This window comes from Ornithorhynchus anatinus, chromosome 11 (assembly GCF_004115215.2).
Source record: "Ornithorhynchus anatinus isolate Pmale09 chromosome 11, mOrnAna1.pri.v4, whole genome shotgun sequence".
Taxonomy (NCBI): domain Eukaryota; kingdom Metazoa; phylum Chordata; class Mammalia; order Monotremata; family Ornithorhynchidae; genus Ornithorhynchus; species Ornithorhynchus anatinus.
Genome location: NC_041738.1, coordinates 3,583,660 through 3,602,188, shown reverse-complemented (window position 1 = coordinate 3,602,188; position 18,529 = coordinate 3,583,660). Strand labels below are relative to the sequence as shown.

At 54.6% G+C, this 18,529-nt stretch overlaps 1 protein-coding gene across 3 annotated transcripts in view; it reads left to right on the top strand.

The window, feature by feature from the left end:
* The window catches only part of KDM7A (lysine demethylase 7A), a 65,996-nt gene extending 64,535 nt beyond the window's left edge, over nucleotides 1–1,461 (top strand). For all 3 annotated transcript variants that reach the window (XM_029075094.2, XM_029075093.2, XM_029075091.2), the window contains 2 exons: nucleotides 274–550; nucleotides 1,032–1,461. In XM_029075094.2, the coding sequence (XP_028930927.1) occupies nucleotides 274–550; nucleotides 1,032–1,126 (372 nt within the window). In that variant the 3' untranslated portion in view covers nucleotides 1,127–1,461. The remainder of the gene's footprint in view (nucleotides 1–273; nucleotides 551–1,031) is intronic.
* The last annotated feature ends 17,068 nt before the right edge of the window (nucleotides 1,462–18,529 follow it).

The window sequence follows — 18,529 nt, the reverse complement described above, 5'->3', positions numbered from 1 at the left end:
TCCCTTCCACTTATACCCTTGCGGTTCGATTTACCCCATTAATTCACCCCTCCACCCATCCCCATAGCACTTAGGTGCATATCTGTAATTCATTTATTTATATTAATGTCTCTTTTCCCAGGAGGGAAGTGGATTGGGTTGGTGGGACCAGTTAGCAGGAAGCAGCTCACCGCGGGGAGGGGTCTGGAGCCCTCATCTTGGCTCCTTGGACACATTAGATCCAAAATTTGCCATTTCGAATTTTCCCTCATGTGGAAATTCTGTTTGCCGCAGGACCCGGGCAGAGGTCAGAGATGCATCAAGAGGGAAGGCCCGCCAGAAGCCGGCCTGAAGCTGCAGAGCAGGAGCTCCCCGGACGGCGGCGTTTCGAGCCTCCCCAACGGGAAGTGTCTGCGGGACTCGGGAGCGATTCCAGGGGCCTGCCACTTGAGCGACGGCAGCCTCAGTCCCGAACGGCCTTTCGGGGAGACGGCCTTACAACCCGGGCCCCTTCACCCCATCAAGAGGCCAGCAGCCAACCCGCCCCCCATCAGCAACCAGGCTACAAAAGGTACCTGATCCCATCCCGGGCTCCTCCCTCACCAACCCCCGAGCCTTCCGCCCCACTGAGGTAGCAGACGGAGAAAAGGCCGTGGAAATGGACTCTTCCAGGGCTGCCCTTCTGCTCCCCCGCCCCTCAGGCCCCAAGTCAATTCAAAATACCCCCGATGGAGGCAGGAAGGGCCCCCCCGCCCCCCCGAGGGGAGCTCTAGGGGGAGGGGAGGGTTCTTCCATAATTCTAAAACTTAAATCGTCTCTCACCCGGCCCTGGGAATGGAGCTCCGTCTACCCGGTGGAGTCGAATGGCCAGACGGCGAGCTCGTGGGGCGTCCGGGCAAAAGAGAGCGGCCTACGGTCTCCTGCTCCGCCCTGGAACGCCCGCGTGGAGCCGATCCCGGGCGGTGGATATCCGGCCCCACCCGGCAGTTGCCGCTGCTGGACCCGGGCTGCAAGCCGGAACTGACCACCGTGTGCTCTGTGACCTCTTACAGGCAAACGCCCAAAGAAAGGCATGGCGACGGCCAAGCAGCGCCTCGGGAAGATCCTGAAGCTGACCCGCAATGGCCACGCCCGCTTCTTTGTATGATGCAGCCACGTTGGTCCACCCGCCGCCGTCTGCCCTGCAGGGACCGGTATCGGGGGCCTGACGCTGCCCCGCGGGTCCCAAGCGGACCCTGGCCCGGTCGGGGGGTCGCGGGCCACGTTTCCACTGTGCCACACCGCTCAGCAATAACCCTGTGGAGACGGGGCCGGGGTGGGGTGTCGGGGGAGGGTTGGGGTGGGGAAGACCAAGGCACCGTCCCTCCCGTGGTCTCTGGTCAGGGCTGGATGGCCCCTGTCTCAGGCGGCAGGGGTCCAGTGACTTCCCAGTGCGGGGGACGGAAAAGGTAGTTCTCAATAATCGATAATTTATTTAATGGATTTTTTGTTTTTCCCGGATTGACAGCTTTGAAATGCCTTTTTTTTTTTTTAAGCTATTTATTTGGAAGACTTGTGGGAAGGGGTCTCACTAACTTAGATTTCAGAATGTGAAGGTTTTTTAAATTATTTTTGATAACGTGTGTTTCGCGTGGTGGAGAGAGCCGCCGTAATTAGTTTGTACTCTACAATTGGATATTCAGGTTAAAGTCTTAAACAGGGATTTGATGCATTAATTATTTTAAATTAAGACATATATGAAAATCATTTTATTTTCTATATTTCCTATGTGTTCGGTTTCTTTGTAAGCTATTGGCTTGGCCGTCTGGCTGATTTATGCGGTGCATACAGTTGGCTACGTTGGGTTAACTTTATCCACCATTTCCCTCTACTCGCCCTCCATCGATTTCATTTTTATTTTCGGGGACACCCGACGTCATCCTCCTTTTCTGGGCCAGTAAACTCAGCTTCCAAAGCCAATACCTTGAAGTGCAAAAGGGAAGATCACCTGTATGGTCCATTTCTGCTTAACATTGTGGTTTTTTTCCCTCCCCTCTAGGTAAAAGCAAAACAATTAACCTCATCATCTGTGCAGATGATCTTTAAACGTTGGGTCCCAAAGAGAGCAGCTTCAGTGGTTCAAAAGCCTAGTGCCTGGGATCGTAAAGCTATCCGCTCTGAACCCGGCCCGGTAGGACGATGGGAATGAAAACCGGGCTTTTCAGATAAGAGTCCCACGAATGGTAAAATGATGTCTGGTGTATAGATAGGGGTCCCGCTGGGGACGTACACTGGAAACGTATCGGTACTGCACTATTTATAGACGCCGAAGCAGAAGTCGAACAGATAATCTGTTTCTCATCGGGAGAAGCCACCCGAGGGATGGGTGGTTTCGCTGCCGTCGAAGGGTCCGAGAAACGATCGCGCTGTGGCCGGCGGTCGTTCGAAGAGGGGTGGCTTCCCGGGTTGTTGGGGGGGCCCCGCGACGGGTGACGCGGGATACGGTTCTGCCGGGAATGGCAGGACACTAAGCGTGGGGCGAGATGGCCAAATTCTCCTGTTCTTCCATTGAGGGATGCCGGTGGATGCGATAGTCTCCATAGCACCCTGCGCGAGGGTCTTTTTGGATCCATTTCACCCCTCGTCCTGTCACGATGGCCGCGTGCACGTTGGGCGAGCTGTCTTCTTGGGGTACACCCCGAGGCGTCCGGCCTTCCCTGCTCGCCGTGGTGCCGTTTGCGGTGCCTCCCCTCCCCCCGCCCCCCGCTTCTCTCCGAGTGTAGCGGGCCCACATCTCAGGGTCTCATCCGGTCTAGAGTCATAGCCCTTCCTGTCTCTCTTTCCTGGTCTTTGTGGGCAGGGAGGCATCCTTCCCTCCTCCTCCTCTTCCTCCTCCTCCTCTACTCACCTCAGCAAAGGGCTGAGACGAGAAGCCACTCGCCAACCCCCCCACCCCCTACAGTGAAAACTGGATCGCATTAAACTGAAAGTGTAAAGGTTTCCGGGGGAATGCAGGTCAGAAGCTCCTCAATCTGCCCGATTGGCATTATGGGTTCAGCAGACAGCCCCGTGCGGCGCCTGGCTTTCCTCCGGGGCCGGAGGCTGGGGTCGGGAGCAGAGTCTTGAGGCCTGGCAGGGAGGAAGAGAGTGTGTTCTCTAAGCAGGATTAGGAACGGTCGGAGACCCGTCTCTGGTGCCAGAGAGGAGATGCTCCCAGAATGTGGCTTGCAGGGGGCGGTCACTGTAAAACCTGGAAGGAAATGTCCATAGTCTCTCAGGCTCGGTCCCCTGCATCGGGGAGAGGCGGCCTTTGACGTCCGGGGACCGATGCAGGGGGGAGTCAAACCCTGAATCTCGGCCACAGGTGCACCAGGTGCCATCTTGGCTTCCGGTGACCCGCACGTAGGTCAACTGGCAAATTGAAGAGCTGACCCTGCTCGGAAGGGAGTGTCCCCTTTTCAGATCCAGTTCCGCGGGGGTGGTTCGTAAGAACCAACTCGGGCTTGGTCATTCAGAGAGGAGGAGGGGGAGCAGGATCCAGGAAGCGAGGGGTGTTTTTGTGTTTTGCCTAAATCTTGTAGACTTGAGGAATTGCGTTGCAGGTCAGACTCTGGGTGAAATGGGTTGCTTTTTGCAATCTCTGTTGTCTCTTCCCCTCCCTCCCCCCGACCCCCAAAAACAGTGCCCAAGGGAGTTGAGGAACATGCCAATTTTTTGAGCCACCGTTTGTGTCCAGCTTCCAACACGTCTTAAATGCCAGCTTTGCGATGTTTGTAAATAACTTGTATTTTATAACTGTATTTTTCTGTAACATATAAAATGAAATATTTAACTAGAGGGGATGGGCTGGGGCAGTATTTTTACTTGATTCTTGAAGAAGGGCATTTTTCAGGTTCCGCCAAGCGATTCAGTGATGGGGGGGGAAGATGGTAGACTTTTATTTTTATGGTATTTCTAGAATGTGGAGAGAACTTTGGCTGTATGTTGAGGTTTAGTTTTGTTTTGTTTTTCCTCCAACCAATCGGTTGGACTCTCCCTCCTATAGTGAAATGCCGCTCTTTGAGCTAAATATAACCTCGGGCATCTCCTTCCTGATCCACGTTTAAGTTTGTAGTTTCAGGACAGGAAGGAATCTCCTCTTCTGCTTCAGCTCCCAAGCTTGCAGCCGACCAGTGAGGGAAATGCCCCTCTTTGGGGTTTGGGGAAGTTGAGGATCGTTTGACTCAGATGCGCCCAGGTTGGGAGGTTGGGGGAGAGAAGTCCTGAGGAGACTGGAGTGTAGACTGGGTGGGGCCGAGGGACTGTTCGGGGAGTGCTCCGGGACCACCGACAACGGACGCGTTTTGCTCGGGCCTTGGCTGCCCGTAGCCCTTCTGGCCCACTGGGCCCGGGGACAGTTTTGCTTCGCTCCTTGTCAGAATCTAGTGCAGAAACCCAGAGGGACGATTGGCTCGGCCTGGGAAAGTGGGACGTTTTAGCCGGGGAATGGCACCTGATGGGTGTCTCCAGGTAGACTGGGATGCTTCTCCCCCCTCGCCCACCGTGCTCCCACTTGGCATCCCCGTTGGCCTGCCTGGGCACAGAAGAGCTGCCCTAAACTCTCCAGGGTGGCAGCAGATCGAGGGGCTGGGCTGGCATTGGCGGGGAGGGGACCGCAAGGCCCGGAAACTGTGACCACCCCTGTGGCCAGGGGGAACGCGATTCCCGAATCGTTAGACCCGACCCGCCTGCTCGGACCCATCCCTGCCCGGGGCAGCCTGACACCTGAATCGGTCAATCCATCAGTGGTATCTGTCGAGGGCTTACTGCGTGCAGAGCACTGTATTGAGTGCCTGGGAGAGGACGATACCCTTGGGCCTGCCGCAGACGGTCAGGTCCCCCGCATACTTTTCGGGGAAAAGCTCCTTGCAGATAACTCACCTGCTTCGGACAAACCAGGCTACAGGGTCGAAGGGGTCAGGTTGCTTCCCGAGCAATAGAAAGCGGCCAGTAAGTCTGAAATGCTCAAAAGCGGCACCCACGATTCCAGACAGGAGCAAGCCAGTTCTAGTCTGGGCGTTGCGGTTGACGAGTTAACCCCGTTTTCTCAAGCCAAAGACCCGACCCCGAGCGGAACTCGGTACGTGGCCCAGACGGTCCGGGAACAGGAATGCCTCCCCGGGGTGAGGCAGCCAGAGCGCAGCGGCCTGAAAAGTCACGGTTTCCGGGCTGGGACGTGGTTAGTGGATTGCACAAGGGGTGGGTCGGGGGTGTGGGTGGGTGTATGTGGGATCGAGAGTCCAACCTCCGCCGTCTGTCCGGCTCCGAAAATCGGTGTTAATTTGGGCCCCCAATCTGGCCACTTCTATGCAAAGGGGCAACCGACCATTTGCTGCCCTCAGCCGAGGATGGGGTTTAGTACTCATCTAAGCCTTGGAAAAATTCCCCAATCTCGCCCTCCTAGTTGTCTCTACATTAGCCCCTAGGATAGATTGGAAAAATCTCCATCCTGAGCTTTTCGAGAGGCAGGGGGTGCGAGTGACCAGCGGGGAAGCTTCCGGCCACCCGCTTTCAAACAATCGGCTCATCTCGACATTGAGAACGGAGGAGTAATAATAAGAATAATGGTATCCGTCAAGTGCTTACTATGTGCCGAGCACTGTTGTAAGCGCTGGGGTAGATACAAGGTAATCAGGTTGTCCCACGTGGGTCTCACAGTCTTAACCCCCCTTTTACAGATGAGGTAACAGGCACAGGAGAAGGCAAGTGATTTGCCGAAAGCCACACAGCTGATAAGTGGCGGAGCCGGGATTAGAACCCACGGTCCCTGACTCCCAAGCCCGGGCTCTTTCCACTGAGCCACGCTGCTTCTCTAGATAGGAAGGGCCAGGTGGGAGGCAAGTAGGGAAGATGGCTGCAGCTGCACGTGCCTGAGGTGGGAGGGATGGAAGGAAGATGAGGGCAGCCCACCAGATTCGATTCCCTGGTTTGCTTTTGGTGAAGAACAGCCTCTCTCCACCCACCCTATCCCCACTCTCTCCCCCTCCACCCAACCTCCATAGCAATTGTGATGCCTTTTGCTGCCATCTCTCCTTTAGCTCTCCCCTAATATGTCACTAAAGGAAGTATCTCAGTGGAAGAGTGAAAATCAACCCTCCACTTTTGGGGGGGGCCAAAAAAAAAAAAGCCAGCGGTGTAAATCATTCAGTCGTATTAATCAAGCGCTCACTGCGTGCAGAGTTCCCTACTAAGCGCTTGGGAGAGCACAAATAAGAGTTGATAGAACGGACACGCCCGAAAGACCACCACCCACTTAATTCATGGAGAAATGACCGGGTTTGGCTTCGAGGAGATGATGGGGACGCCCAAATAACGTGGGGTGTTGTGGGCTGTGTTCTCGGAAGGTTGGGGGGAGAAGGAGGGAGGTGGGAGGTTGACGAAAGGGCTAAAGCTGTTTAGAAAGCTGCTGTGGCTCTGTCTGTGAGCCGTTTTATTTGAAAAATAAATGTCTGTGGTAGTAAGAAGCAGATCTGTGGAAAGGAGAGTAAGCTCTCCCCTTACCAAACGAAAGGAGCAGAGCTCGGATTTAAACCGTGGCCGGAGGAGACCGATTGGGCGTCGTAGGTGGCAGACGCAAACCCGAGGCGGGTTGGAGTTTGTTCGAATGCGTCAACCGTGTTGAGACATTTGAGTCGTGCTGCTTGTGTCCCCACGTTATGTGACTGTCTCGCAGCCCCGTCCTCCTCCTCCTCCTCCCCCCCAGCCCCCTCGCCCCTAGCCACGCTCTTCCCAGTTTACCGAGATTTGGTGCCTGAACGAGCCACTCACCGAAATGGTAAGACTTTTGAGGAACGCTCTCATTACCTTCCAGTAAGTTTCTCTTCTGTGCACTGCTTTGCTGATCCGTCCTGGCTACCAGGCAGCCTTTAATGACCTCCAAGCAATGTTTCTATGCAACCTGTGACCTCTTGCGTCCGTCCGTCCGTCGCCTCGGAATGGCCACGTTTGTTCCCCGCCCCCACCCCGCCACCTGTCCTCCTCCCCTCAGCTTTCCCCTCAGCTTTCCCGATCCAAATGCTGGAATACGTAACGTTTGCAGGAATAGAATAACCCAGGGATGAACTGTTGTCTGTCTCACCTCATGAGCGGGGAGCCCGGGCAGCAGCAAAGCTGTGGCCCATGGAGGCTCCCCTCCGCACCCCCTCCCATCCCCCGTCCCCAACCCAGACCCCCCACTCTTCCTCCCAGCTCTGAAGAAGAAGCTTGTCTGGTCTCCTCCCCCCGGGCCACGACTCCCTCACAGAGGAAGGCCGGCCAAGAGCGAGACCCTCTCGGGGATGGGCAGGCTGGACTACAGGCCGCCGCCTCTGTTCATCCGCGGGCAGAGGTGGGGACGGGCGCCCCGGCCCAGGCGGAGCCCTGACGTCGGGCCGACTGGGAGACGCGGCTCGCTTCCGCCAGCCGCGGGGCCTTGGGAAAAGACTCCTTTTCTACCTTGAATAGAAATTAAGCCATATGCCGTGGGAAGAAAACGAAAGGGTTCACTTTAAGCGATTCTCTAAATCCGAATTTTCCCTCTTGCTGTGAATTGTCCGATGTTGACAGAGCTTCGGCGGGTATCGTGCGGGGTTTGTTTTCTGTCTCTGAAACGTGTCGACTCGATCGGGCACGGAGTCGTCGGCCGGGAGTATGTACTAGTTTTGTAGTAACGTGTCGCTGGCCTGTCTGTCTTTCCCCCTCTGTTTTTTATACTCACGCCCAAGTCGGCTTTCGCTATCCTTTCTTACTTTGGGTGTCTGGGGGCGGTGGTGTCTTGTCTGTTCAAAATGGCTGTCTGTGTGTGTGTGCGCGTGCGTGAGCGAGCGTGTGCATGTGTGCGTGTTTCCTTTCTTACAGAAACACTACTGTGTCGCGACTGAGGGTCCTGGCCGGGAAATGGGATGCTGCGGCTTTAAGAGCGTTGTTTTTGCATTCGTAACAGTATTTCCCATCCTCTTTTGCCTGCAGGCAGGGAAAGTGTATGTACAGTATTTATTTTGTTCCCGTTTTCCTTTGTATGTTTCCAGGTAGCTCACATTGGTTATTCTAGGGAAGGACGAGTGGCTTGTTGAATTTGTATTTGGGATTCCTAGTTTCCGCTTTCTGTACTTTAAATATTGAAATTAAAAAAAGTTGTATTACTTTTCTGTTGATTTTAGCACTCGGGCGCAACTCTCTGTTCTCTCGGTCACTCCGGTGCCTGAAAGCTGGACGTAAGCCAGCCGGAGGGAAAACATTGCGGAACTCGATTTCCGTCCTCATTGGTTTTCCCTCCCCCGCCCCGCGCTTCTCTTCGGTCTCCTGATTCAACCCCGCGGGCTCCCCCGGGCCCTGTAGTTTCCCACACTCAGCCGCCATTTCTCCCCGTTGATGAAGCCCGGAAGGCCCACTGTTAGAGGATCTGAATTTGGTCACCGGTTTGGCCAAGGCCTCAATTCTCAGCTTCCTGTCAGACTGGGCTCCCCACCCCACTCCTCCACTAATGGAGCAGAACGTTGAAACGAGACTGAATTTTCCCCTCCTCCTCAGTAGAGTGAAGCCTTTCCAGGTCTCCCAGGAGAACCATGGCGGGCACACCTGCTGCTCTCACCTTCGGACTCACAAAATTAAAAGGGCCAGCGGGGTTGCCCTTCAGAGGCAGACCATCTCCATTTGAAGCCGGGAAGGGGCCAGAGGTGTGGGTGGCCAGATGGCTAGTAGCGAAGGGTCAGATCCCGGAGCGAGCCGGCACTGGACGCCTCAGCCCTGCAGCCCACCCGTGGTGACCGGGGTTGAGGATCTGCTCACCGGAGAAGAGGTGAGGGTGGCCTCGCACACGGAGGATGACGACTCTCCTTTCTCCAGTTAGGAGAGGGAGCAGAATCTCTGGGTACCTGGCAAGTAGTCCCGAACCCCCTAAACTTATCCTCGCCCCGTGGCGTCTCGACTCTTTCCCAGGCCCTGCTCCTCCTCCACCTGGGCTAGCTTGGACACATTTTCTCCCACCCGATGACGACGACGGAGCTTTCTTTTCTGTCTCGAGCGACGGACAAACCTCGGTTCGGTCCCGAAGACTTGGGACCGAGAGTCTTTTTGTTGGCTCTGACGTCTCTTCGAACTCCACATTGAACTGTCCGGTCAAGTCAATCACTGCTCAATCGATCGTATTTATCGAGCACTTCCTATGCACGGAATACTTGGGGGAGCACAATACAACAGAATTAGCAGATATGTTCCCCGCCCACAACAAGCTTTCAGTCTGGCGGGGGGGGGGGTAGACGTTAATATGAATAAATAATTTATAATCTGTAATTTAAAGACGTGTACCTAGGTGCCTTGGGGGTGGGGCGGATATCAAATGTCCAAAGGTCACAGATCAAAATGCAGTACGTTACTCTGTATTGAGTGCTTACTCTGTGCAGCTTGGGATACTCCTTCCCTTAAGGAGCTGACCTTCTAATGAGGGGAGACGGCCATTAAAATCAATTGACGATGGGGGAGAATGGCAGAGTGTATGTACGGAAGTGTTGAGGGAGTCGGGGCGGGATGGAAACCAGACTGCTTAAGGGGGACAGACCCAACTGCACGGGAGTTGCGGAGGGAAGGGTGAAGAGGGTTGGGAAATGAGGGCTTACTCAAGGCTTCCTGGGGATGTGATCCAGTCATTCAGTGGTATTTACTGAGCGCTTACCATGTGCAGAACATTGTAGTAAACAGCTGGAAAGTACAGTACTAAGTTGGTAGACTTGATCCCCGCCAACGAGGAGCTTATACTAGTAGTAGTAATGGTTTTAAGCGCTTAGTGCGTGCAGAGCCTTGTACTGAGTGCTGGAAGTTTCCTGCTCGTCCCTGATCCTCCCCACTGTTAAAGCCTTACTAAAATCATATCTGAAAGCGGCCTTTCTGAACTCAACCCTCGTTATTCCCTACTCACTTTCCCATCAGCACTGCCCTTCAGCACCTGGCGTTTGCCCCACCTTCACCCTCACAGCACTTAAATACGTATCAGTAATTTATTTTCATGTCTCTCTCCCCCTCTAGACCTAAGCTCCTCCTGGGCAGGAAGTGGGTCTCGCAACTGTTCTATATTGTGCTTAGAACAGTGCTCAGCACACAGTAAGCGCTCAGTACCTTTGTTGGAAAAACAGAGTAATCTGAAGGCTTTTTAAGGCTTCTCGAACAGAGTGATGCAGTGGCTCGAATTGTGGTCAGTCCTGTGGGAGACTCTCCCAATCCGCAGAAAGTGAGGGGGTGCCTGGATCACGTTTTCCAACCTGGAGGTGGGGACGGGGACCGGATGGTCAAAAATGGGGCCCGGCGGCCCTCAATTTCCTATTGAAGGGGCCTCTTGCCGGAGCGGGTGGGGGAGCGCAGGGAGATTGGTCACCGACCTCTGGCCCACATCCTGTTTCTGGCCTGGAATGCCCTCCCTCCTCAAATTCAACAGACGGTAACTCTCCCCACCTTCAAAGCCTTATTAAAGGTACACCTCCTCCAAGAGACCTTCCCAGACTAAACCCCACTTTTCCTCATCTCCCATTCCCTTCTGCGTCACACTGACCTTCCTCTCTTTGCTCTCCCCACTGCCTCCCAGCCCCACACCCCTTACGAATATATCTGCAATTGTATTTATTTGTATTGATGCCTGTCTCCCTCTAGACTGTGAGCTCGTTGGGGGCAGGGAATGACACTGTTTATTGTTGTATTGTACTTTCCCAGGCGCTTAGTACAGTGCTCTGCACACAGCAAGTGCTTAATAAATACGATTGAATGAATAAATGGGGGGGAGGTGGGGCGTTGGTGATCCCTGAACACCCCAGTCTTTGCCTACCTGGAGCAGCTCTCCTCAGCCCCTCCACGAGCAGATGAGCAGGGGGTTGGAGGCTCAGGTAATGGCTCCAAACAATAACACTAATAATAGTAATAATAATGTTGGTGTTTAAACGCTTACTATGTGCCAAGCACTGTTCTAAGCGCTGGGGTAGATACAAGGTAATCGGGTTGTCCCACGTGGGGTTCACAATCTTCATCCCCATTTTATAGATGAGGTCACTGAGGCACAGAGAAGCTAAGTGACTTGCCCAAGGTCACACAGCCAAGTGGCAGAGTTAGGATTCGAACCCATGACCTCCGACTCCCAAACTCGGGCTCTTTCCATTCAGCCAGGGACCCCCACTCAGGGCTCTCAGAGCCAGCAGCATCTTGGCCTGAGGGGATTTGGCCAAGCAGCACCTACCCAGATCTCCCGGTGACCCCTGCACCCATCCTGCTCCTGTTCCTGTAAGTGCACACGTGCGGACGCACAGCAGTTTAACCACAAAAGCAAGGTCGGGCCTAAACCTCTAGCCTTTGATCTTAAAACAAGCTCTACTTACAACCCCCTTCTTGCTTTTCTCAACAGAAGTCTCATTGTCTTTGACTGGATCCCCATCTTCGTCTACCTCCACCCCCGCAGTGCGTGGGGGAAGTCACAGAAAAGCAATCCGTGCCCTCTCAAAAGTCCTCTCCTTCCCTGCCCCTCCTCCTGCGTCCCTGTAACCCCTCCCCTTTAACAGAGGAGAAAACCTCCCCCTTCTAAGTGGACCTCAGTTTCCCGCCTTGGGGGGAAACACTCAATTTTCTTTCCTGGGAAAAGACCGGGTCCCTTCCACTAGCCCCTTAACCTGCCGACGGATTCTTACTTCCTTACTTCCCGCCTCCACCGTGGCCTCCGACTCCAGCAACCTGCTGTGGGTCCTGGCCGTCGGCCAATCAATCCATCAATCAGTGATATTTATCGAGCTGTGAGTATGCGGAGCACTGTACTAAGAACTGGGGACGTGATAGAGTCGGAAAAAAACACATTCCCTGCCCACAGTGAGTTTACAGTCTAGAGGGGGAGACTGACCATAAAAATAAATAAATGCTGGATATGTACCTAAGTGCTGTGAGGCTGAGGGAGGGGTGAAGAAAGGCTGCAGATCCCGTGTGCCCACCCCTAGGGCAGGCTGCCAGAGGGGAAAAGAAGGTGGAAATGACCATACCTGGACATCTGGTCATTGGTAACCCAGTGACCGATGTCCCCATCGTGGGTGTAGGGCTCCTTCTTGCCCTCGGGAAACCTTTTGGCTGTGGGGCCGGGAGAAGCTCTGACCCTCTCGATGGCCACGGAGGAGTGGAGGTTGCAGGGTGGAAGCCGCGGGGCTCACGGAAGCGGAAGGGTCCGTGGGGGCTCCATTGAACGCGGAGGTGGTCGTCACTGCTGCCGCCGAAACAGCGGAACGGCCATTCTCGGGGCCCGAGATCCCCCGGGGCCGTGCCGGAAAGTCCAGGAAGCGTATGCCAACGGTGGCCAAGGAGGTAAGTGTTTCCGGGTGGCAGACTCGCTCTCTGTGGCTGGCCGGCTGGCCCTGACCTCATACTTCAAGCTCATGGGGCTAGAAACCAGTGGGCACCGTATTGCCCTCCCTGCCCTTCCCTTCTGCTCTTCAGGGACGGGGCTAGTTTGGGAGACCACTGCCTTTCCCCCCACTTCTCCCTCCCTCTATCCCTCCTTCCCTGGGCCCACTGGCCGCTTGGTCAGGAGAGCCAGGCGGAGAGAGATGTGAGCTTGGGGAGAGGGACTCGGGCAGCAGGGAGAGTCGGAGACGGAGGGGGCTCTGAGCAGCAGTTCCAGAGGGTGGGGGAAGAGCCTAGTTCACAACCGGGTCCTTCCAGTAATGGGTGAAATATTAATAATAATAATGTTGGTATTTGTTAAGCGCTTACTATGTACAGAACACTGTTCTGTGCGCTGGGGTAGACACAGGGTCATCAGGTGGTCCCACGTGGGGCTCACAGTCTTCATCCCCATTTTACAGATGAGGTAACCGAGGCACAGAGAAGTGAAGTGACTTGCCCACAGTGACACAGCTGACAGGTGGCAGGGTCGGGATTCAAACCCGTGACCTCTGACTCCCAAGCCTAGGCTCTTTCCACTGAGCCACGCTGCTGGTGCCTGGTCCCCTGAGCCCCAATCCGGCAGCCGATCTGAGGAATGAATGGGGAAGTGAACCCCCAGCCACCCCCTGCCCCCAATTCAACCCTCTGGGATAGCATGTTCTCTACATAGGCAGACAGACACCTCAGGTACTGCCTCTGGCTATCAGCAGGTAAATTCTCACCATTGGATTTAGGGCATCCAGTCACCTGGCCCTCTCCTACCTCTCCTTACTACTCTCCTACTCCAACCCAGCCCACACACTTAGCTCCCCTAACGCTAACCTTTCTCGCAGCACCGCGAACTCCTCTGTCTCACTGCCGACCCCTCAACCGCGTCCTGCCTCTGGCCTGGAACGCCCTCCCTCCTCAAATCCGACAGCGACTCTCCCCTCCTTCAAAGCTTTATTGAAGGCCCATCTCCTCAAAGAGGCCTTCCCTGACTAAGCCCTCCTTTCCTCTTCTCCCACTCTCTTCTGGGTCGGCCTGACTTGCTCCCATTATTCACCCCCGCTCCCAGCTCCACAGCACTTATGGACATATCTGTAATTTAATTATATTAATGTCTGCCTCCCCCTCTAGACTGGGAACTCATTGTGGGCAGAGAATGTGTCTGCTTATTGTTATATTGTACTCTTCCAACAGCTTAGTACAGTGCTTTGCACCCAGTAAGCGTTCAATAAATATGATTGAATGGAACAATGTAACCAGGATTTATTCAGTCCTCGCACTTGGTTTTTTTACCCTTTATCCACCCCACCTTCATCCCCACAGGATTAACGTCTATATCCCATTTATTTTAATGACTCACTCATCTTATAGAGTGTTTGCTCCTTATGGACAGGGAATGCATCGACTAACTGTGATACTGTATTTTCCCAAGTGCTTAGTACAGTGCTCTGCACACAGTAAGCCTTCAATAAATAGCACTAATTGACTCAATGAATCAGTGGCATTTATTGAGCGTCTACTGAGACCTGGGCGCTGTACTTAGGATGGTTCAGTAGCAAGACACAGGTTCCCTGCCATCAAGTTTACAATCTAATTGGGGAGACAGGCAAAAATGATTTACGGATTGCGAAAGCCGGAGGAAGGAACAATACAGTGCTTAGCACATAGGAAGTGCTTAAAAAATAAAATCAAATTGTGGTATTTGTTAGCGCCTACTATGTGCAAAGCACTCTTCTAAGCGCTGGGGGATATAAGGTGATCAGGTTGTCCCACGTGAGGCTCACAGTTTTAATCCCCACTTGACAGATGAGGTAACAACAAATACCATATTTTATTATTATTATTATTATGAAGAGGAGGAAGCCACACCAACCCATCAGGAGGAAACAGCTGAAGAAATCACTGAATGTACAGGTATATAAATATTTTAAAATAAATCTGGGTACATGAGTAGTGATAGTAATAATGATATTATTATGAGGGTACTGTGAGGTTAAGGTATTTAAGCGCCTTGGGTGGGTGTTTATCAGGGAAGGCTTCCTAGAGGAGGTTTCTTTCTCTTTAGCACTTTAAAGATGGGGAAAGCTGTGGTCTGGGAGATTTGGAGGGGAAAAGAGTTCCAGGTCAATGGAGGAGAGTCAGAGGTGGCCAGTGGTCTGGGCTGGGTCACTCGGCGAGAGTCAGGAATGGAGAGGGGAGAGTCGGGGTGTCCGATGGTCCACACTGGGTCACTGGGTCAGGGTGCCCTTTCTTGACTGCACGTTTTCCTAACAGACGAAGGGCATCACAGCTCCAGTACCACCTCCCTGAGCAGTGGCCACATTATATTAATGTATGTCTCCCCCCTAATAATAATGATATTTGTTAAGCACTTACGAAGTGCCAGGTACTGTTCTAAGCACTAGGATACGTAGAAGGTTATCAGGTTGGACACAGTCCCCCTTTCATGTGAGGCTCACAGTCTTAATCCCCATTTTTACTGATGAGGTAACTGAGGCACAAAGAAGTGCAGTGACTTGCCCAAGGTCATAAGGCAGACAAGTGGCGGAGCCGGGACTAGAACCCAGATCCTTCCGACCCCCAGGCCCGCGTTCTATCCACTGCTCCACAGTGCTTCTCAAGCTATCGTGGGCAGGGAAAGTGTCTGTTTATTGTTAAATTGTTGTCTCCCAAGCGCTCAGTAAAGTGCTCGGCACACGATAAGCACTCGATAAATACTACTGAATAAATTGAATGAATGAAAGCCTCCCCGTGGATATTTGCCCCTGAGCCTTTTCCAAGTATTTCACCCTGCAGACCCTTTCCCACATCTGGAGATGAGGGAACAACCTGGGGCCGAGCAGCCCACCGAGCAGGGATCTTTGGAAGCGGGCTCATGTGGACTGCTCTGACTCCTTTCCCAGGAGCCCCCGCCCCCACTGTTTGTCCAGTTGGGTGGGTTGTTTTCATAGCTGAACAACAGAGCATTAAAGCCAACAAGTCTCAAAAGCTCCCACCAAACTTGTCCCTCACCCTCCCGCCCCCCGCCGAGGGGCCAGGGCTGCGATCAAACAGGGCCTGGGACTTCATGGTGGCCCAGGGGCCTCGAGCCCTTTCCCCCACTCAAAGCCGCCCCATCGACCTGCTCCCCAAGGCCCTCCGCCCGCGCTAGGTGGGGAGGGGCAGGCGTTTTGGAGTCCTGAAAATGGGATTGCCCCGCTGGCTGTGGCGGTGCCCCCCGGGGAAGATCAGAGGGCCTCGCCGGGTTACCCGGGGCCCTGCCTGGACCTCTCTGGGTGGCAGTGCCCACTCCTAACTTCTGGGGGTCACACTGTGCCTCGGGACCTTGGAGGCGGGCCAGAGTGAGGACCAGACTGGGTGGCACGGGCCACTTTTGACTCCTGCCCCAGTGCCCCCAGGACTGGCAGTAAAGTCACGAGAAACCGGGGGGTCCAGGTGCCGCTGAATTTCCCGAAGGGGTGCCCTGCGCTTGGTAGGGGGGTGGGCAGCGGGCCCAACCAACAGCCCCACGTCTGGTAACCATGGACACCGTGGCCACCACCGCCAAGGGCGGACCAGACTGGAGCCGGGCAGTGTGAGGGCCACATCCGGAGGACCTGGATCGGTGGCAGTCCAGGGGGGACCCACCTGGGGAAGCAGATTTCCCAGCTGGAGGGCCAGGGGCACCCTCCCCGGAATCAGGGAAGAGGCCCTGGCAGCTGCAGTGGGAATATAGAGAAGCAGCGTGGGCCTGGGAGTCAGAAGGTCATGGGCTCTAATCCCAACCTCACCACATGCCTGTTGTGTTACCTTGGGAAAGTCACTTCACTTCTCTGTACCTCAGGTATCTCATCTGTAAAATGGGGGTAAGAGTGTGAGCCCCATGAGGGACAGGGACTGGGTCCGAGCCGATTAACTGTGTCAGTCCGTGGCATCGCCCTGGGTCGGACTCGACTCGACCGCGTAAGACAACAACCACTACCCCAGCGCTTAGAATAGCCCTTGGCACATAGTAAGCCCTTAACAAGTACCATTTTATCCCCGTATCTTTTGGGGCACTGAATCCGAGTCACGAAGGGGGCAGCAAGCTACGGGGACATTTTAGGGCTGGGCGGCCCGGAGTCTCCTTCAACGGCTGCTAGAGGAGCCGGCCGCAGAGACGAGGTCGGGTGTCCACCCTCAAGAGGGGACCGCCCCGAAAAACGCCGATTAGGGACCAGTTTGGGAACCGAGGTGGGATCAGACCCCGGGTGGGGCTGGAGAGGAGGCCGGGGGTCGGCGGCTCGGCCGGGCCGGGGACCGGACAGACCTCCCGGCGGCGGAAGCGGCGGGGCCGGGCGCGTGGGAACCTCCGAGGGTCGGTGCCATGTGACTCCGCAGCTGTGGAAACAGGCCACTGCCGGACAGGCCGCGCCCGGCGGGGCCGGGGGCGACCCTGTGGCTCGGTCGAGGGGCCAGCGGGCCAGCTGGGCTGGAACTGGGGCAGGGGAGGATGCAGCGGCGTGGAGGCAAGAAGACAGCGCAAACCCCAGAGAGTCCCTTCTGACAGCTCCCCCTCATTCATTCATTCATACAATCGTATTTATTAAGCGCTTACTGTGCGCAGAGCACTAAGTGTTCGGGAAAGTACACTGCAACAAAAAACAGTGACAAGTCCTGCCCGCAATGAGCTCACGATCTAGAGGGGAGGAGACAGATATCAATACAGATAATAAAATTCAGATATACATACATAAGTGCTGTGGTGTGGGGGCGGAAGGAGATGTGGGAGAGATGGGGAGGAGGGCAAAGGGGACAGTGAATGCCGGTCTGACAGTGGAGTGCGAGAACAGATTTCCTTAGGGTTTTTCCGAATTTTTAAAATTTCCACAGCAATAATTTTGCAGCGGGACAAATCCTCAGCAGAAACTCCCCCGGTCATAACCTGGTCTCGCGGACACAGCGCGTCCGGGCACGGCCTCACGAGCTGTGCAGCCCAGGGCTCTTCCCAACTTCATCAAGGTGTTTGGAACCCTGCGCTGGACGCCCTCCAGAAACCTCACCTCCTCAGCACTGGGGACGGACCAACCAACACCCCTGACTCTCCCCTCTCCATTCGTTTATTCATTCATTCATTCATTCAATCACATTTATCAAGCTACTGTATGCAGAGCACTGTGCTAAACGCTTGGGAAAGTACACTACAACAATAAACGGTGACGATCCCTCCCCACAGTGAGCTCATAGTCTGGGGGGGAGACAGAAATCAATACAAATACATAAAATTACAGATATATACCTAAGTGCTGTGGGCCTGGGAGGCGGCGGGGAGAGCAAAAGGGGCGAGTTAGGGTGACGCAGAAGGGAGTGGGAGATGAGGAAAAGTGGGGCTTAGTCTGGGAAGGCCTCTTGGAAGAGATGTGCCTTCAATAAGGCTTTAAAGGAGGGGAGAGTCATTGTCTCTCCATCCCTGACTCTCCCAACAGTGACCCAGCAAGGCCACCCAACTTCCCTGACTCTCCCCTCTCCATTCCTGACAGTCCCCCAGTGGCCCAGCACAGACCATCTAAAATTCTCGACTCTCCCCTCTCCATCCCTGACTCTACCCCAGTGACCCAGTGAGGTCTCACTTGCTCATGGATCTGTCCAAACCTCTCTGGATATTTCCAATGCTGTCACCCCCCCCCCCTTACCCCCCCAAAATAATTTAAACAAAAGCAAAACAGGACAGTGGCAGGGGGTAGAGGGCCTTGATCGGCCCAGCCAGGGAAAAGCGATGACAGGGGAGCGGGACAGAGTGGACGAGAAGAACGCAGGTGTCCGAGGGCAGGAAGGGATTGTCCTGTTCCTTTAAGCTGCACCGGAGAGTCCTGTTGAGCTTGAAGTACCTGCGAGATTTTAGGGAAAGAGAGAAGTCGGGCCGGAGGGGTAGACTGGGGAGTCAGCCGCGAAGAGGGGGTAGCTGAAGCCGTGAGATCTAATGAGCTCCCCAAGGAATTGGTGTAAATTGAGAAGAGCGGAGGAGCCAGCTCAGAGCCTTGTGCGGGAGGGGGTGGGAGGCAGAGGAAGAGGCAGAGAAGGATTCAGGGAGGAAAGCGGGCACTGGAGAGGTAGGAGGGGCTTAAGTCGATCAATCAATCATATTTATTGAGCGTTTACCGTGTGCAGAGCACTGTAATGAGCGTTTGGGAGAGTACACTCTGACAGT